General features: G+C 34.4%; 1 protein-coding gene across 5 annotated transcripts in view; it reads left to right on the plus strand.

The window, feature by feature from the left end:
* Window positions 1-13,627, plus strand: part of LOC120777855 — a 223,317-nt gene extending 209,690 nt beyond the window's left edge. For all 5 annotated transcript variants that reach the window (XM_040109398.1, XM_040109416.1, XM_040109407.1 and 2 more), the window contains 2 exons: window positions 9,241-9,565; window positions 12,044-13,627. In XM_040109398.1, coding sequence (XP_039965332.1) covers window positions 9,241-9,565; window positions 12,044-12,534 — 816 coding nt within the window. In that variant the 3' untranslated portion in view covers window positions 12,535-13,627. The remainder of the gene's footprint in view (window positions 1-9,240; window positions 9,566-12,043) is intronic.
* The last annotated feature ends 296 nt before the right edge of the window (window positions 13,628-13,923 follow it).

The raw sequence follows: 13,923 nt of genomic DNA on the forward strand, positions 1-13,923 counted from the left end.
CTCCTTAGCAACATTGTTGCGAGAGGATAATTATAGTAATAGCTAATATTTGGTAACACCAAAAAAAATTATATAATATGTAATGTTACTGCAAATATTTTTTGGATAACTGTGCAAAATATTCTAATCAAATCTTGCCTTTACTTCATTTTCTGAATAATTTTTTTTTAAGCTCTTAACTTAACTTTTCTTAGTAAAGTAAGTAAACAAAATTTTCAAAAGATTGCTTAAACCTGAGAAAATCTGACCAAAATTCACGTTTTTCACATTCAGCTATTCCTTTATAATTTGGCAGAAAACTACTTAGTTGAGTAAAAGGCTGGAAGACGTTTTGTAAGAAAATTCGTAGTCCTGAAAGTTCTGTTCACTTCAACAAGAGAGGGCCATCTACTCTCGATACTTTCCATTGAGACCACAAATCACGAAAGAAATTCAGACAAAAATAACGCCCATGCTGATATTAGCTTATTCAGTATTATTTTATAAAGGTCATTTCAGTCAATACACTTAATAAACCACTTAAGCGGTTCACTTTAATTACACCTCTGCATAAATTTAAAATGCAAACTTGACCATTTCACGACCTTTTAGCTTCGCACACTTTCGAAATCTCCAATTACGTTGAATAAGTACCTAAACATTTCAGCTTAGCAGAAATATAATACACACCCAAAACAACTAAACTTAAAAAATACAACAATAGCAAGAACATTTTATGGAAATTATCAAAGCCGGAAGAGCTTAAGCAAAGTAAATTTTCCTTCGTCAATGAACTAATGAGATGCAACATATGCGCACACATGCATACGTACATGCATTATTTGCAGGTCAGTGTGCTTAAATGCACACAAACACACACGCACGCATACCAGCGCACCTATGCTTGTATGCTAACAGCTAAGTCAATTACTGCAGCTGGCAGCGATCCAATAAACGTATGCTATTTGTATGATATACACATATTTTTATGATATACTGTGCATCGGAGTACGTTCGCCAATAAAAGTGTTACGTATACGCGATGGTGGCCAGCAGCTTCAGCGCTGTGTGCCTGTGATACGAGACGCTAAACACACATACATACATCAACAGTGTTGCTGTTGCGACGCTACACGACATGTGTTGAGGTCTGTTGTTGTTCTTGCTGAGGTGGGAGTTGCGTAGCAGCAGTCAAATGTTGGCACCAGTTGCACATGCACCCACACATAGCAGCTTTGGCGATCATCACTCACACTGTCTGCTTACGTTACGGGGATTTTTGCTTTAGTTTACTCTAATGGACATATGTACTTGTGTATATGCGTGCGTTAGTTTGATTGTGATTATGAGCATTACGGTTGGAAACTTTTAACATATTGCAAGTGGCATCAACGCTTGACTTCACACAACTTAAAAGTTTATTTAGAGAGAAAGCATAATTTCGGTGCAGTCATTTGGAAAATAAAATAGTTGACGGCAGAGAGAATAAGCGCAGCAGCAGAGAGTAGAAAATAGAACAAAGAAAACGAAAAGTGGGAACAACAATAACAGTGGATTGCAGCTAAATGCAGGCAGGCGGAAAGACAATTGCAAGATTATGAGGTAGGTTTGTAGGTTCGTAGTTGCATAAGCCACAGTTGTTGTGTATTTAAGTAAAAATTCTTTGTAAATTTTTAAATGCTGCTAACATTTCATTTTTCGTAAATAGAACGCCTCGCTCAAAGACTCTTTGAAAAAAGAGTATGAATTATATAGAGTGGCACTGTTAGAAGAGCAGCCGTAAACATGTTAATATTTAAAAATTTAAATTTAAATTTAATTTACTAAACAACATTCGTCATAATACATACTTTTGGTATGGCAAACAATTATTCAACATTACACAAAAGAAATAAAAATCCTTATAGGAAGTTTGTAGATGAGATGATTTTTTACTCGTTTTTATACTCTCGCAACAAAGTTGCTAAGGAGAGTATTATAGTTTTGTTCACATAACGGTTGTTTGTAAGTCCTAAAACTAAAAGAGTGAGATATAGGGTCATATATACCAAAGTTATCAGGGTGACGAGTAGAGTTGAAATCAGAATGTCTGTCTGTCCGTCTGTCCGTCCGTGCAAGCTGTAACTTGGATAAAAATTGAAATATCATGATGAAACTTGGTACACGTATTTCTTGGCTCCATAAGAAGGTTAAGTTCGAAGATGGGCAAAATCTGCCCACTGCTACGCCCACGAAATGGCGGAAACCGAAAACCTATAAAGTGTCATAACTAAGCCATAAATAAAGATATTAAAGTGAAATTTGGCACAAAGAATCGCATTAGGGAGGGGCATATTTGGACCCAATTTTATGGACAAGTGGGCGTGGCCCCGCCCCCTACTAAGTTTTTTGTACATATCTCGGTAACTACTATAGCTGTGTCAACCAAACTCTTTAGAGTCGTTTCCTTCAGGCATTTCCATATACAGTTCAAAAATGAAACAGATCGGATAATAACCACGCCCACCTCCCATACAAAGGTTATGTTGAAAATCACTAAAAGTGCGTTAACCGACTAACAAAAAACGTCAGAAACACTAAATTTTACGGAAGAAATGGCAGAAGGAAGCTACATCCAGGCTTTTTTTAAAAATTGAAATGGGCGTGGCATCGCCCACTTATGAAACAAAAACCATACTCAGGAACTACTCAACCGATTTCAATGAAATTCAGTATTTAATATTTTCTGAACACCCTGATAATACTAATGTACAAAATATGGGTGAAATCGGTTCACAACCACGCCTTCTTCCAATATAACGCTATTTTGAATTCCATCTGATGCCTTTTCTGTATAATACGAGTATATACATTAGGAACCAATGATGATAGCGGAATAAAACTTTACACAAATACGGTATTTGAAAAATATGTAAATGACGGATAATGAAATCTCGATTATCACTTTATCATGCGAGAGTATAAAATGTTCGGTGACACCCGAACTTAGCCCTTCCTTACTTGTTTTATTAAAAATTGCTCTGAAATTAAAAATGAGATGAACATTAACAGAAAAATGTAAATCAAAAAATATTTCCAGTAACAGCATGTATTTAAAAAAATTTTGGTGTTGCCACCTATTTGCAATTACTATAATTTTATTAAAAATTCCTCTGAAATTAAGAAAGAGATGAACGTTAACAATAAAATGTAAATCAAATGTGTTGGCATTTCGAGCTCCAGAATTTTTATGCAGGGTTGACACATTTTTTGAATTTATGTGTAATAGTTAATCAGAGAATTTCAAATGTATGTCAAACATTTGCAATTAGTCATATCTAAGACATTTTTGGAATGAAAATTTATTATTATTTATAGCGTTGCCATCTAGTAAAAAAAATTAAAATTGGCTTGTAGACACACTTAAAAGAAATTATATGCCATAGTTTGCAATTAGACATAACTAAGACGTTTTTACTACGAAAATTTACGTTTATTAATAGCGTTGCCACCTAATAAAAATTAAAATAGGTTTGTAATCACAATTCAAATAAGTTGGTCACAGTTATTCGATATTCAGAGAGCAGATTTTTTGAGTAAAAATTAATAAAAGGTTTACAACCACCATTTGGAAATAAATTTCTATTGCTGTATGTACGTATGTATGTATGTACATATAATCATTTTATAAACCCGTTGTCCAAATAAAGGATCAATTGCAGAATGAACGCACATTTCCAAAAAGAAATTTTAAATATTAGCTATCAAAAACCTGCAGAAATTGTAGCTGTTAAGAATTGAACTTCATTTTGAAAAAGTACCACATGGCGTATGAGTAATTGTTTTTTGCTATTAATAACTTATATCTTATATTTTCCACACTATAAATGTACATTGACATGGTATATTTATGTGCACATATTCAATAATCTTACAAGATATTATAATATTCTTCGAAAAGTCTTCTTTTTCTTTAGTTTCTTTTGTCGAAGTTACTTTTTTGCTCAAAATTGAAGAGCTCAAAATTTTCTAAAATAGCAAAACAAAATATATCCCGCATATCAGTGTCACTTTAAAGAAAACAATTCCCTTGTAAAGCAACAACCCGATTGCTCTCATTTCTCGCAGCTCTACGTCACACTACAACTGTTGAAAACTGCAGAGAAATCCGATTTTCATGCCCCAATAAGCTCAATCAAACTTTCAGACAAGGCAGTTCAACAATGTTTTCAGAGTATTGCACATTTATTGTTGTTGCGAAAAAGTGAAAACTGTAGCACCTTTGCATTTGATACCATTGTTGTCCGCCGCTATATCTAGTTATGGATTATTGTATGGCATGTAATTGTGAAGTATGCAACAATGGCAGGCAGAGGATGGATAAAGGTGTACAAGTATATACAAATGTCAGCAGTAAAACCAGCAATCAGTCAGCGATTCGGTTAGTCAGCGCGGATTTTTGAGGCAGGCACAAAATCATGGAAAGTGTACTAGTGAAAGAAATGGCAGAAAGCGGCAAAGCGAGCAAGTTGTTGGTTACGCAAGTTTGATGCAAATGTGCTAGTTTCTTGTACTGTACAACTGACAGAGAGTAGTAATACAGCTGGATTTACTTGCAATTGTGTTTCAAGTACTTTTTTATTATTTTACAAATGAAATTTTGAAAGAAATTTACAAAATTAATCCGCTTGATATTCGCTAGAGTGAAGTTACTTAGCAAATATAACGCTTCAGGGGCTTTTGGGTTAAAGTGAGGACTTAGTTATTGAAAGTTATCATATCCTGCCGTGAATTCAAGGATAGCAAAGTTGGGACTGAACTTGACGAAAGCGAAATTCTCAGCATTATTATATTATTTCCGTTCGTGATTGCCAAGTTTGTTTATTTTTCAAAGCTTAGATTTAAGCATTAAGATCTAATTAAGTCTACGGATGAATACTCAGAGCTAAGTGTATTTAACGAACCCTATTCGGGAATATAGTAGCTATGTAGGTCTCGTTTCAACCATTTTATCGTGACTACTCAGACCGGAGGCCGTGAGCTGCTTAAGCCATATGTAAAATAATCGTTCCTGGCCCCTCTTAAGTCAATGGCGCTCATAAAATTTTCCTCACTTGCTTGAGCATACATACAAGACTCCATTCTTCCAAGAGAAATTAATATGTTTGCCGATAACTAAGTCAGAGTTTTCTTCAATAGGTTCAAGGGTTCATACAAAGAGGACCTCAGAACTCGTCACGATTATTTTTCGAGTATCAATGGGTATCAATAGACCTCCATTGACTGATTTTGCGTGGAAAATCAGTTCGCAGCTTTTATTCTTAGTGAACATAAAGGTTTTGTATAGTTTAAGGAAAGAATTAATGCCTCCAAGAAAACGTACCATTACGTACGTACATGTGTGATGCCGCTTAAATCAGTTGTACACCACTTGTCTTCTATCTTCTTCTATTATTTCATATCTTCATTAACATTTTATTACCATATAAACTTGTCTTTGCGGCAGCATATGTATCTGTTACCTAACCTATTGTAATGTCTTTTCTATTTACTATGTATTCATATACATTTTATCTTGTAAACTGCAAGCTCTCAATAAATTTTTATATTTTTTTGATTTTATACTCAAAACCTATACTGTAAGTCCACCTACTAAAATTTAAATCAAGTACGTAAGATCTTTCTTAAGAAACAACTCTCAACCTAACCAAAAATTGCTTCCGAAATGACTTAAGCAAAGCCAGTGCTTAATCCAAACGACCAGATTGATTTGCTACATGTTGCATAACTGTTATTTGAGCAAAGCTTAGTCAACGCTGTTTTCTTGCAATTCATCACTTTCTTCCGCGAAGGAGATTTTGCTCTATTTTTCAACTTTTTCTTTTTTTGTCTATTTTGTTCAATTTCAGCCTTGCTTTTTCCCCGCTGCATTATTGTTGCACATTTCACGTGCCGCTCTGATTTCTACTGCCACGTTGCATTTTCATTTGTATTGTGCTTTCGTTGCTTACTGTGTGCGCTTTTTGTACGCGCTTGCAACATTTTATTTTCAATTCCCGCTCCTCTGCCGTGGCACGGTCTATTTTTTACATTATTTGTTAAATTGCTTGCGATTTTTCTAGTTCTAGCTCGCTTGCTTTAACCTTTTCGCATTTATTTACATACATATTCATATATGTATGTAAGTGCGCGTGTATGTACACAATGCTTTATAAACAAACTCAAGCAACGCTTAACTGCTTTACGCAACAATAAATTTCTGCATTTCATTATTGCTGCGCTTTGAATTCTTTTCTACAATTCTGCAAGAAATATACTGGCATTTCTAAAGATTTCTGCTGCACCAACAATGCAAGCAATCTTGGAGCAAGTATGGTAGATGCGAATGTTGCTAGGCAAGATTTATAATAAACATACATTTATACATGCATACATTCATACATACATACAAAATAAAACAAAAAGAAATCTGTCAAGATTGAAGGAATTTAAGAAGATATAACATATTTAAAATTTGTTCAATGAAAGGAAATATTATAAATGAAAAATATTTTTGAATAAAAATTCTGTAACTGAAAATTTCAAGAATTTATGTACTATTTTAAATATGACTAACCTAATCGTACTTGTATAGTTTATTTTTTCATTTCACTATAAATTTCACTGCCTTTTGCCCGCTAAAAATCGCTTCCAGTTCAGCACCCTTGCGCCGGCCACGCCAATTTGGCTCATTACGCATGCAGCCGCAATGTTTGGCCAACATTTCATAAGCGCAAATTCAACTGAAAAACTCCCGTTTGTGGTCTGTTGTGAGGTGAAAATTTTTGCACTCGTACAATTGCCAAAACGCGCAGCTATTTATACACACAACAACACAAAAATAAAAAAATTTCGGTTGAACTTTGACGCAAGTTGGATTAGTGCTAAAATTAAATTAATTAATACAGGCTTCCTTTTCAACTAATTTCTGTGAATTTTCACAACTGTAATACATTCTTCATCTCCTTATTATTTACTATAATATCAGATTTATAGGAAATTTAATTAATATTTATCAAAAATGTAGTTTTGAAAAATTAACTACACCATAGGTTTGCGGAATAATATTTTTACAAAACTATTTTCTATTGCACTCGCCATATAAAAAAACTCAAAATAATATCGTTTTAATTAATTTTTTTTTCCAATTGCACTAAGAAGTGACATTTTGCCACTCTGATTGAGGTGTTTCCACAATACGCGTTCCGAACACAACAACCGTCTCTTTAGGCCGAAAAACGTTTATCTATTAGTTTATTTTTAACGGATGGAACTAAAAAGAAGTCTTTCGGTCTCAAGTCAGGACTTTACGGACGATGACTCACCAAATTGAGTTTTTGGATGCTCAAAAATGCAGTACTTTCAGTCGAGGTGTGAGTACTCGTGATGTCGTGGTGAAAAATGGTCTTCGGCAATTGGTTTTTCTGATTTCTACCACGAAAATTGGCAAACAGATGTTAGTCTATCACTCAAAAATTACTGTTCTGCGTTGTTCTTGTAGTATGGTTGCGATATATCCAGTTGTTGCAAAAAAAAATTATGCAACTATTTGCTTAAAAGTGCTTGTGTGCGAACAGTTTTTGTTGGGTTCGGCTCACCTTGAAGTTCAGATGCAGTCGACTGATATACATATACATACGGAAGCATACGAACATATCTCACGATTTCATAGAAGTGTTTCAAAGCACTTCTATCGTATTTTTTAACATTTCTCACGATTGATCGACACGGGTCTTTTTTGAACTATCGACAAATTGTGTGATGTCTAACGTGAAAAAAATTTTATGTCCATGCAATATTGAATGTATGCTGATTCCCCTGATGCCTACAATAGCTACTATCTCACGTTAGGTCACATGACGGTCTGGCAACATTAGTTTATGCACAGCATCAATGATTTCCGGAAAAACAACTAATTTTGGAAGCTCTTTACGAATTCTGTCTTGAAATGATCTACGAAGTCGATTGAATTCTATATACCATCGATAAACACTGGGACTTGATGGAGCTTCATCGCCAAAATTGATTTCATGCTGAGTTCATCCACGTTAAAAATTGTACAAAAAATTTACACGAAAGTGTTCGCGCTTTAATTCTATCTTTTGATCGAGATGCATATTTCAAGTTACTGGTAGCAACACAAATAGCTGTCGTAGTTCAAAACGTTCTGAATATGTGTGCAATGAAAAATGTCCAATCTTACGATAAAAATGTGAGTTGCAAGATTTGCTGTATATAATGCCTTAGATTTCAAGAAAAGTATTTAAAAACATAATAACAAATAAAAGGAGTAAATTTTATTCCCAAAATATGAAGCAACTTTCAATCCCATGCCTGTTTTATCTCATAGTTATCCTATGACTGCTATATTCAAATGTGTTCAATCCAATCATCTGCTTCAGGTTTCAAATTGAATAAAATATTTGTCTTCAATTGTTTCTTGATAATTGTTGTTTAACCTTTACATAAAAAGATTCCTGCTGTTGGTGGGATTGGAAATCATTTGAAAAAGATTCTTTAGAATTAAAGTGCGATCTGTAGCAACATCAAATAGTACTTCAAACTTTTAAACAAATTAATGGTAATCCGTAAAATATCTGTAAGGATTTATAACTTTTCACAACCCGTAATAAAAGATCAAAGAATATAAATCTGTAAATTGCTCCGTCCGTGGAAACTGGGATATTACATACTTTTATATGTCTCCTTCTTCTCCTAAAGTATAATGATTTTTTTCCTGCAATAATTTTCTAAAACTCATGGAGTTAAATTTTATCATTCTTACTGAAAACTCAAAACATATCCTCATTTTAGTTTAGGAAGCAACGCCACTCTCTCAACCTTCACCGACACTCAGGGTGCTCGAAAAGACCCCAAGGACGAACTTCTTGCAAACTATTCTTTATTTCTTGCGAAATTTCTTAAGAAAAAAGTTAAATCTGCTAAGCTGTTTTTTATTGAACTTTTTCTGAAAATTTGTTGGCGTCACTACTTTTTGAGTACAGAATACTCTGAAAGTGCTCTCATTATTTTACCTGCATTATTGCTCAAAGAAACATTACTGTATTTGTGGCATATTAATAATAATAAAAATGTTTAAAAATTACATTAACTTTCTCAAAACTCCTTACAGCTACTATTTCCACAACATTTGCACAATTAAAAATATATTTGCCACCACATTCTGACTCTTCATTACCACACACACACTAAGTTCCAAGCGCTGCGTTCTTATCATTGCAGGTTGGCACCTCGGAAACACAATACATACGCACCATTGACAATTTGATGGCATCGCGCATCAGCCTGAAATTGCAGCTGCAGGGCATACACTTCACCAGCGCAAATCCGTCGCTGCTCCACAGTGGTGGCGGTCACGGTTATGGCGGTTACAATGGCGGCATGAACTCGGTGCACAGCTTCGGTAGCGCTGGCAGCAGCGCCGGCAGCGGTGGCTTCAGCGTTGGCAGTCTGGTTTTGCGTTGCACAGCACAAATTGGTGATTTGTATCAGGAGTATAAGGAAATTGAATTGGGCACACCGCAAAAGGATCCGGTGCCGGCGAGAGGTGAGTTGACGGCAGAGACTTAATTTAATGCAAACAAGTAATCAAGAGATCATATGCAGGTGCTCAGGTGTATTAGCCAAGCAGCTTTTGCTATATATGATATGTTTGTTAGTAAAGTAATTTAGAGAATGCAGAATGCCGAGGCTCAGAAATATTTTACTTATCTTTACAACAGTATGAAGTTAGGCTACACAGAAGCAATCAGTAAACTGTTCCAAATAAAGTGATGCAGTTTTATACAATTAATCTATAGTAATTAAAGTTGTGTTATATTTTTGTTATTAAAAACTAGCATATCCATCGAAAATTCTCAAAAATAAAATGGATTAAAAAGTAATATCCAAGTCGGTTCAACGTATGTAGATTGAATATCCGTGATTAAGTTAAAAGATAATTTCACTTGTTAATTGGAAGATACTTGATTATTTTGACAAAACCGTATATTTCCATATGATGGAAGTCACTAAAATTAATAGGTTCCATTAATATATGCATAGATATCACGAAAGGTGGTCGTTAAGGTGGTCGTTGGGAGAAATCAGTTTTTTTATCAAAAACCCATTTACTTTTTCAATCGAGAAATAAATCATTTGGAGAAACGCACATAGACATTCCTTTTACACAAATATTCGGTTTTCCCAAAAGTGTTTTTATCGTATTATCAGCCAATGTAATCGTAGTAAAATTTGCTTCGATACCAATAATGTCACGGAGCTTTTCTGCAAATTCGGTACAATAACACAAAATTTTATTGCGCCTTGTAAAACGGGAACAATTGCTAACTTTTTCTTGTTTTCAAATGCCTGAAGTTACATTAAGTTAATTGTCTTTGTGTAGCGGGAAGTAACAATTTAGTTGATCACCATGTGATTAATTAATGAAAGCTTAAAGCAAATGGTGCTCATGAAAAAGTTATACATTTCTTAGGGCTCTCTTATCTATTTTCTTCTTCTTTACCGACATAAACACCCCTTACGCGGTCAGAGGCGAGTTTGCAACAGCGCGCCAGTCGCTGTCTGGCGCCAACTAGAGATTCCAATGAGTGACTTTGATCTTTGTTCTTAGAGAGAGGACCTCACTTCTCAACTTCGAATTTTGACCCTCAGCAGTGACGTAGAACCCAAGTAATGAGTGCAACGACCAGACCCGTTTGTTTCGCTTCATTATTCAGTCTGGAAAAAACAGAACTACCGGCGCGGTTCTTGAGGCCAATGATATCAATATCATCGGCGTAAGACAGCAGGTGGACACTCTATTCAGTTTTGCAGCTCAAATTACTTTATCCACCTTATTCTTGAAGAAATCACACGATAGGGAGTCGCCTTGTCTGAAACCTCATTTGGTATCAAACGGCTTGGATAGGTCCTACCCGATCCTGGCGAAGATTTTGATATTACTCAACGTCAGTTTGCCCAGTTAGAGGTGGTGTGCTCTTTTCACGTGTTTTTCCAAGATATCTGGTTAGTTGTTGCTTTTCCAGTTTATTCTGCACTGCAGCACGGCATTCGTCAACGTACCAGCTCTTCTTTTGTCTTTTCCAAAAACCAATGGTTTACGTAAGAGCTCGAAACGCCGTCCCACATTACCCACAGTATACCGAGCTGCTGATGAGTGCTCTTAGAGAGCATGAGTAAAAGATCGTTCGGCTGTCTGGTGCGATGTTAGCTTCTCGACGTCGAACCTTCCTTATGTTTGTTGATGTGCATTTTTTGTTGTACGCACGTTTAAAACACTGGAAACGTGTCTTCCGTCTATCACAACATGATCGAACTGGTTGGTGACTTTTCAATCCAGAGACAGCCAGGTAGCTTGATGAATTTTCCGATGCTGGAATCTTGTACTACAGATAACCATATTTCATCTATTTTGGTCACAATGATTATATTTCAGAATTATTTTCTGAACTTGCATGGAATAGAAGACTGAGATATAGGAAATTGTATTCGGATGAGAGTAAATTTCGAGTTCGCTCAACGCACTACATTATAAAAAGGGATAATAACAATAATTGACTAAATAAATTGGATTGAAATGAAAGTATGTAGTTTGAAAGAATGCATTAGATCACAATGTAAATTAGAAATTGAAGGTACAATTTGGAAAAACCAAGACCTTCTTAAATACGCCGTGCTAAGTGGTGATTCATGCTAAAAAAAATTGTTGTTAACAATAACTTGGGAATGGTTAAGTTATGGAGGGAATTTAGAGAGGTAGTTAGGCAGTAAAAGACGAATAAGAATAAGAAAACGAACCAGAAATTTGCTGGGAAGAGTTTCAGAATTACTTCAGTGATAGTTTCCCACAGAATTATTTCGGAACTATGAAGCAGTAATGATATACTGAAAATTATAACTTTATGAATGTCGTAAAAATTTGCACATCTAAGTCACACTTGCAATAACGTTGTGAAAACTAAACCCCAATTTAATCTAATAAAAGCAAAAACTAATATCAGCTCTTTCGGATTCTCCTTTACAGTGACGCTCTCTTCTGGCTCCAGCATGACGAACTTTTTCAGCTCATACTTTTCCTCCTCAAGTCGACGTTTGCCACCACCGACTGCTGTCATTATGCTGCTAATGGCAATCGCTAGCATTACAGCAACTACAACAATAACAACAACAACACTAACTGCAACAACAATGACATTATTGGGTGGAGTTGTTGAATTATGCATTGCAACATTTGCATTCTTTAATCAAATGATGCAGACAGCGCACAAATTGAGCAGCAAATGTATAGAAGAGCAACAACAACTACTACAAATGCAAGCAACACGACAACCAAGTGCAAAGCTATGTTCTGCAATGCGCATAGAACGCATTAAACAACAACAATCGCAACTACTGCCCAGTTGGCTGCAGTGGTGGCAAAATTATGCACCACAACAACAACAGCAAAAACAACATATGCATGTCACTACAGTCACCAGCTCGGCGTTGCACGTACCGAGGTTCACTCACAGATAACTTAAATCAAATTAAATGTGTTAATTGAATTAAAATTTAATTTAATAAGAAAAAGTAAACTAAAAGCGATGCGCGGTAGACGAAAGGGAGGAGAAGAAGAAGCTTAAAGTAAAACAAAGTAAAGTAAATAAATGATAAAAAATTAGGCTAATTAATATTATTGTATTTTTATAGTAGTTTTAAGTGAATATTATGTTTTACGTGTAATTACGAGCAGAGAGCAAAAACAACAAAAAGAACAACAAATAGGAAATACACAACAACAGCAAGCAGACACTGATAATTACATTTAATGCGATTATAAATGTGCGCAACAGCTGTGAGCTGGCGAAACGCGAAGTGACAGACTTCGACGCGCCGAAAGGAAGAAAAGGGAGAACGGGAAAGAAAGTGAGATGGGAAAAGCGTAAAATTAAGGGAATAAACTTGAACTAAATAAAGATTGACATCGATGGCGAGAAATGCACTAATGAATCAAAAAATTGTAATAAAAAGAATGAAAAACTAAAAAAAAAATAATCTTTTAGTTTTTGAAATTAGTGATTTTTCTTTACATTTCATGGTAAAATATTTTTAAGGTCATTAATTTTACGAAACTCAGCAAGCGTTGAGAATGCATGAAGTAAATAAAAATTACACAACAAGTGTTGAAAGGGTGACTAATTTATAGTAAGTCTACACTAACAAATGTATGTATACCCTTTGGTAGCCTTAAAAGCAAGTCAAAAAAGTTTAAGGTGGAAAAATAAGCAAAAGAAAAATATTCCAATAAATACCAATAAAATATGAAAAATTTGAAATTCAAAAAAAAAAATTAATTATTTAATAAATATAAAACAACAGCAACTATTAAATGTATAATAAGCAGCCCATAACAACAAAAGAAACCAAACAACAACAAAAAATAATGTTTCTCAAACCGAAAATTACACCAACAAATTGCAAAAACGCAAAAGAAAAGTTATCTAAACGCAAATTATGCTAAGCAACCTAACCTGCAAGGGTTTTGCTTTAGACCAATATCTACCGATCTAGCAAATAATGTACCACAAAACAGAAAATAAATATTATAATTAAATAAAATATTGATAAATAAAAAAATAATAATTATAGCAAAAATATTACTAAATGAAATCAAATAAACATAAAATGGCGATAATATATAATAACTGTAATTTATTTAAAAGGTGCAACATACGAAAAACAACAAAACAAATAAAATAGCTGAGGCCATTTCGCGAACGTTCATGCAAATGAAAACAGTAACCTGAATAATATGAAGCAAATTGTAATAAAAACCAAAAACAAAAAAAAATATTATTATTTATATTATGTAATATAAAAAGGGCATAATAAAAATCGTATATGTTAATTTTAAATCAAAATATA

This window comes from Bactrocera tryoni, chromosome 1 (genome assembly GCF_016617805.1).
Source record: "Bactrocera tryoni isolate S06 chromosome 1, CSIRO_BtryS06_freeze2, whole genome shotgun sequence".
Lineage (NCBI taxonomy): Eukaryota > Metazoa > Arthropoda > Insecta > Diptera > Tephritidae > Bactrocera > Bactrocera tryoni.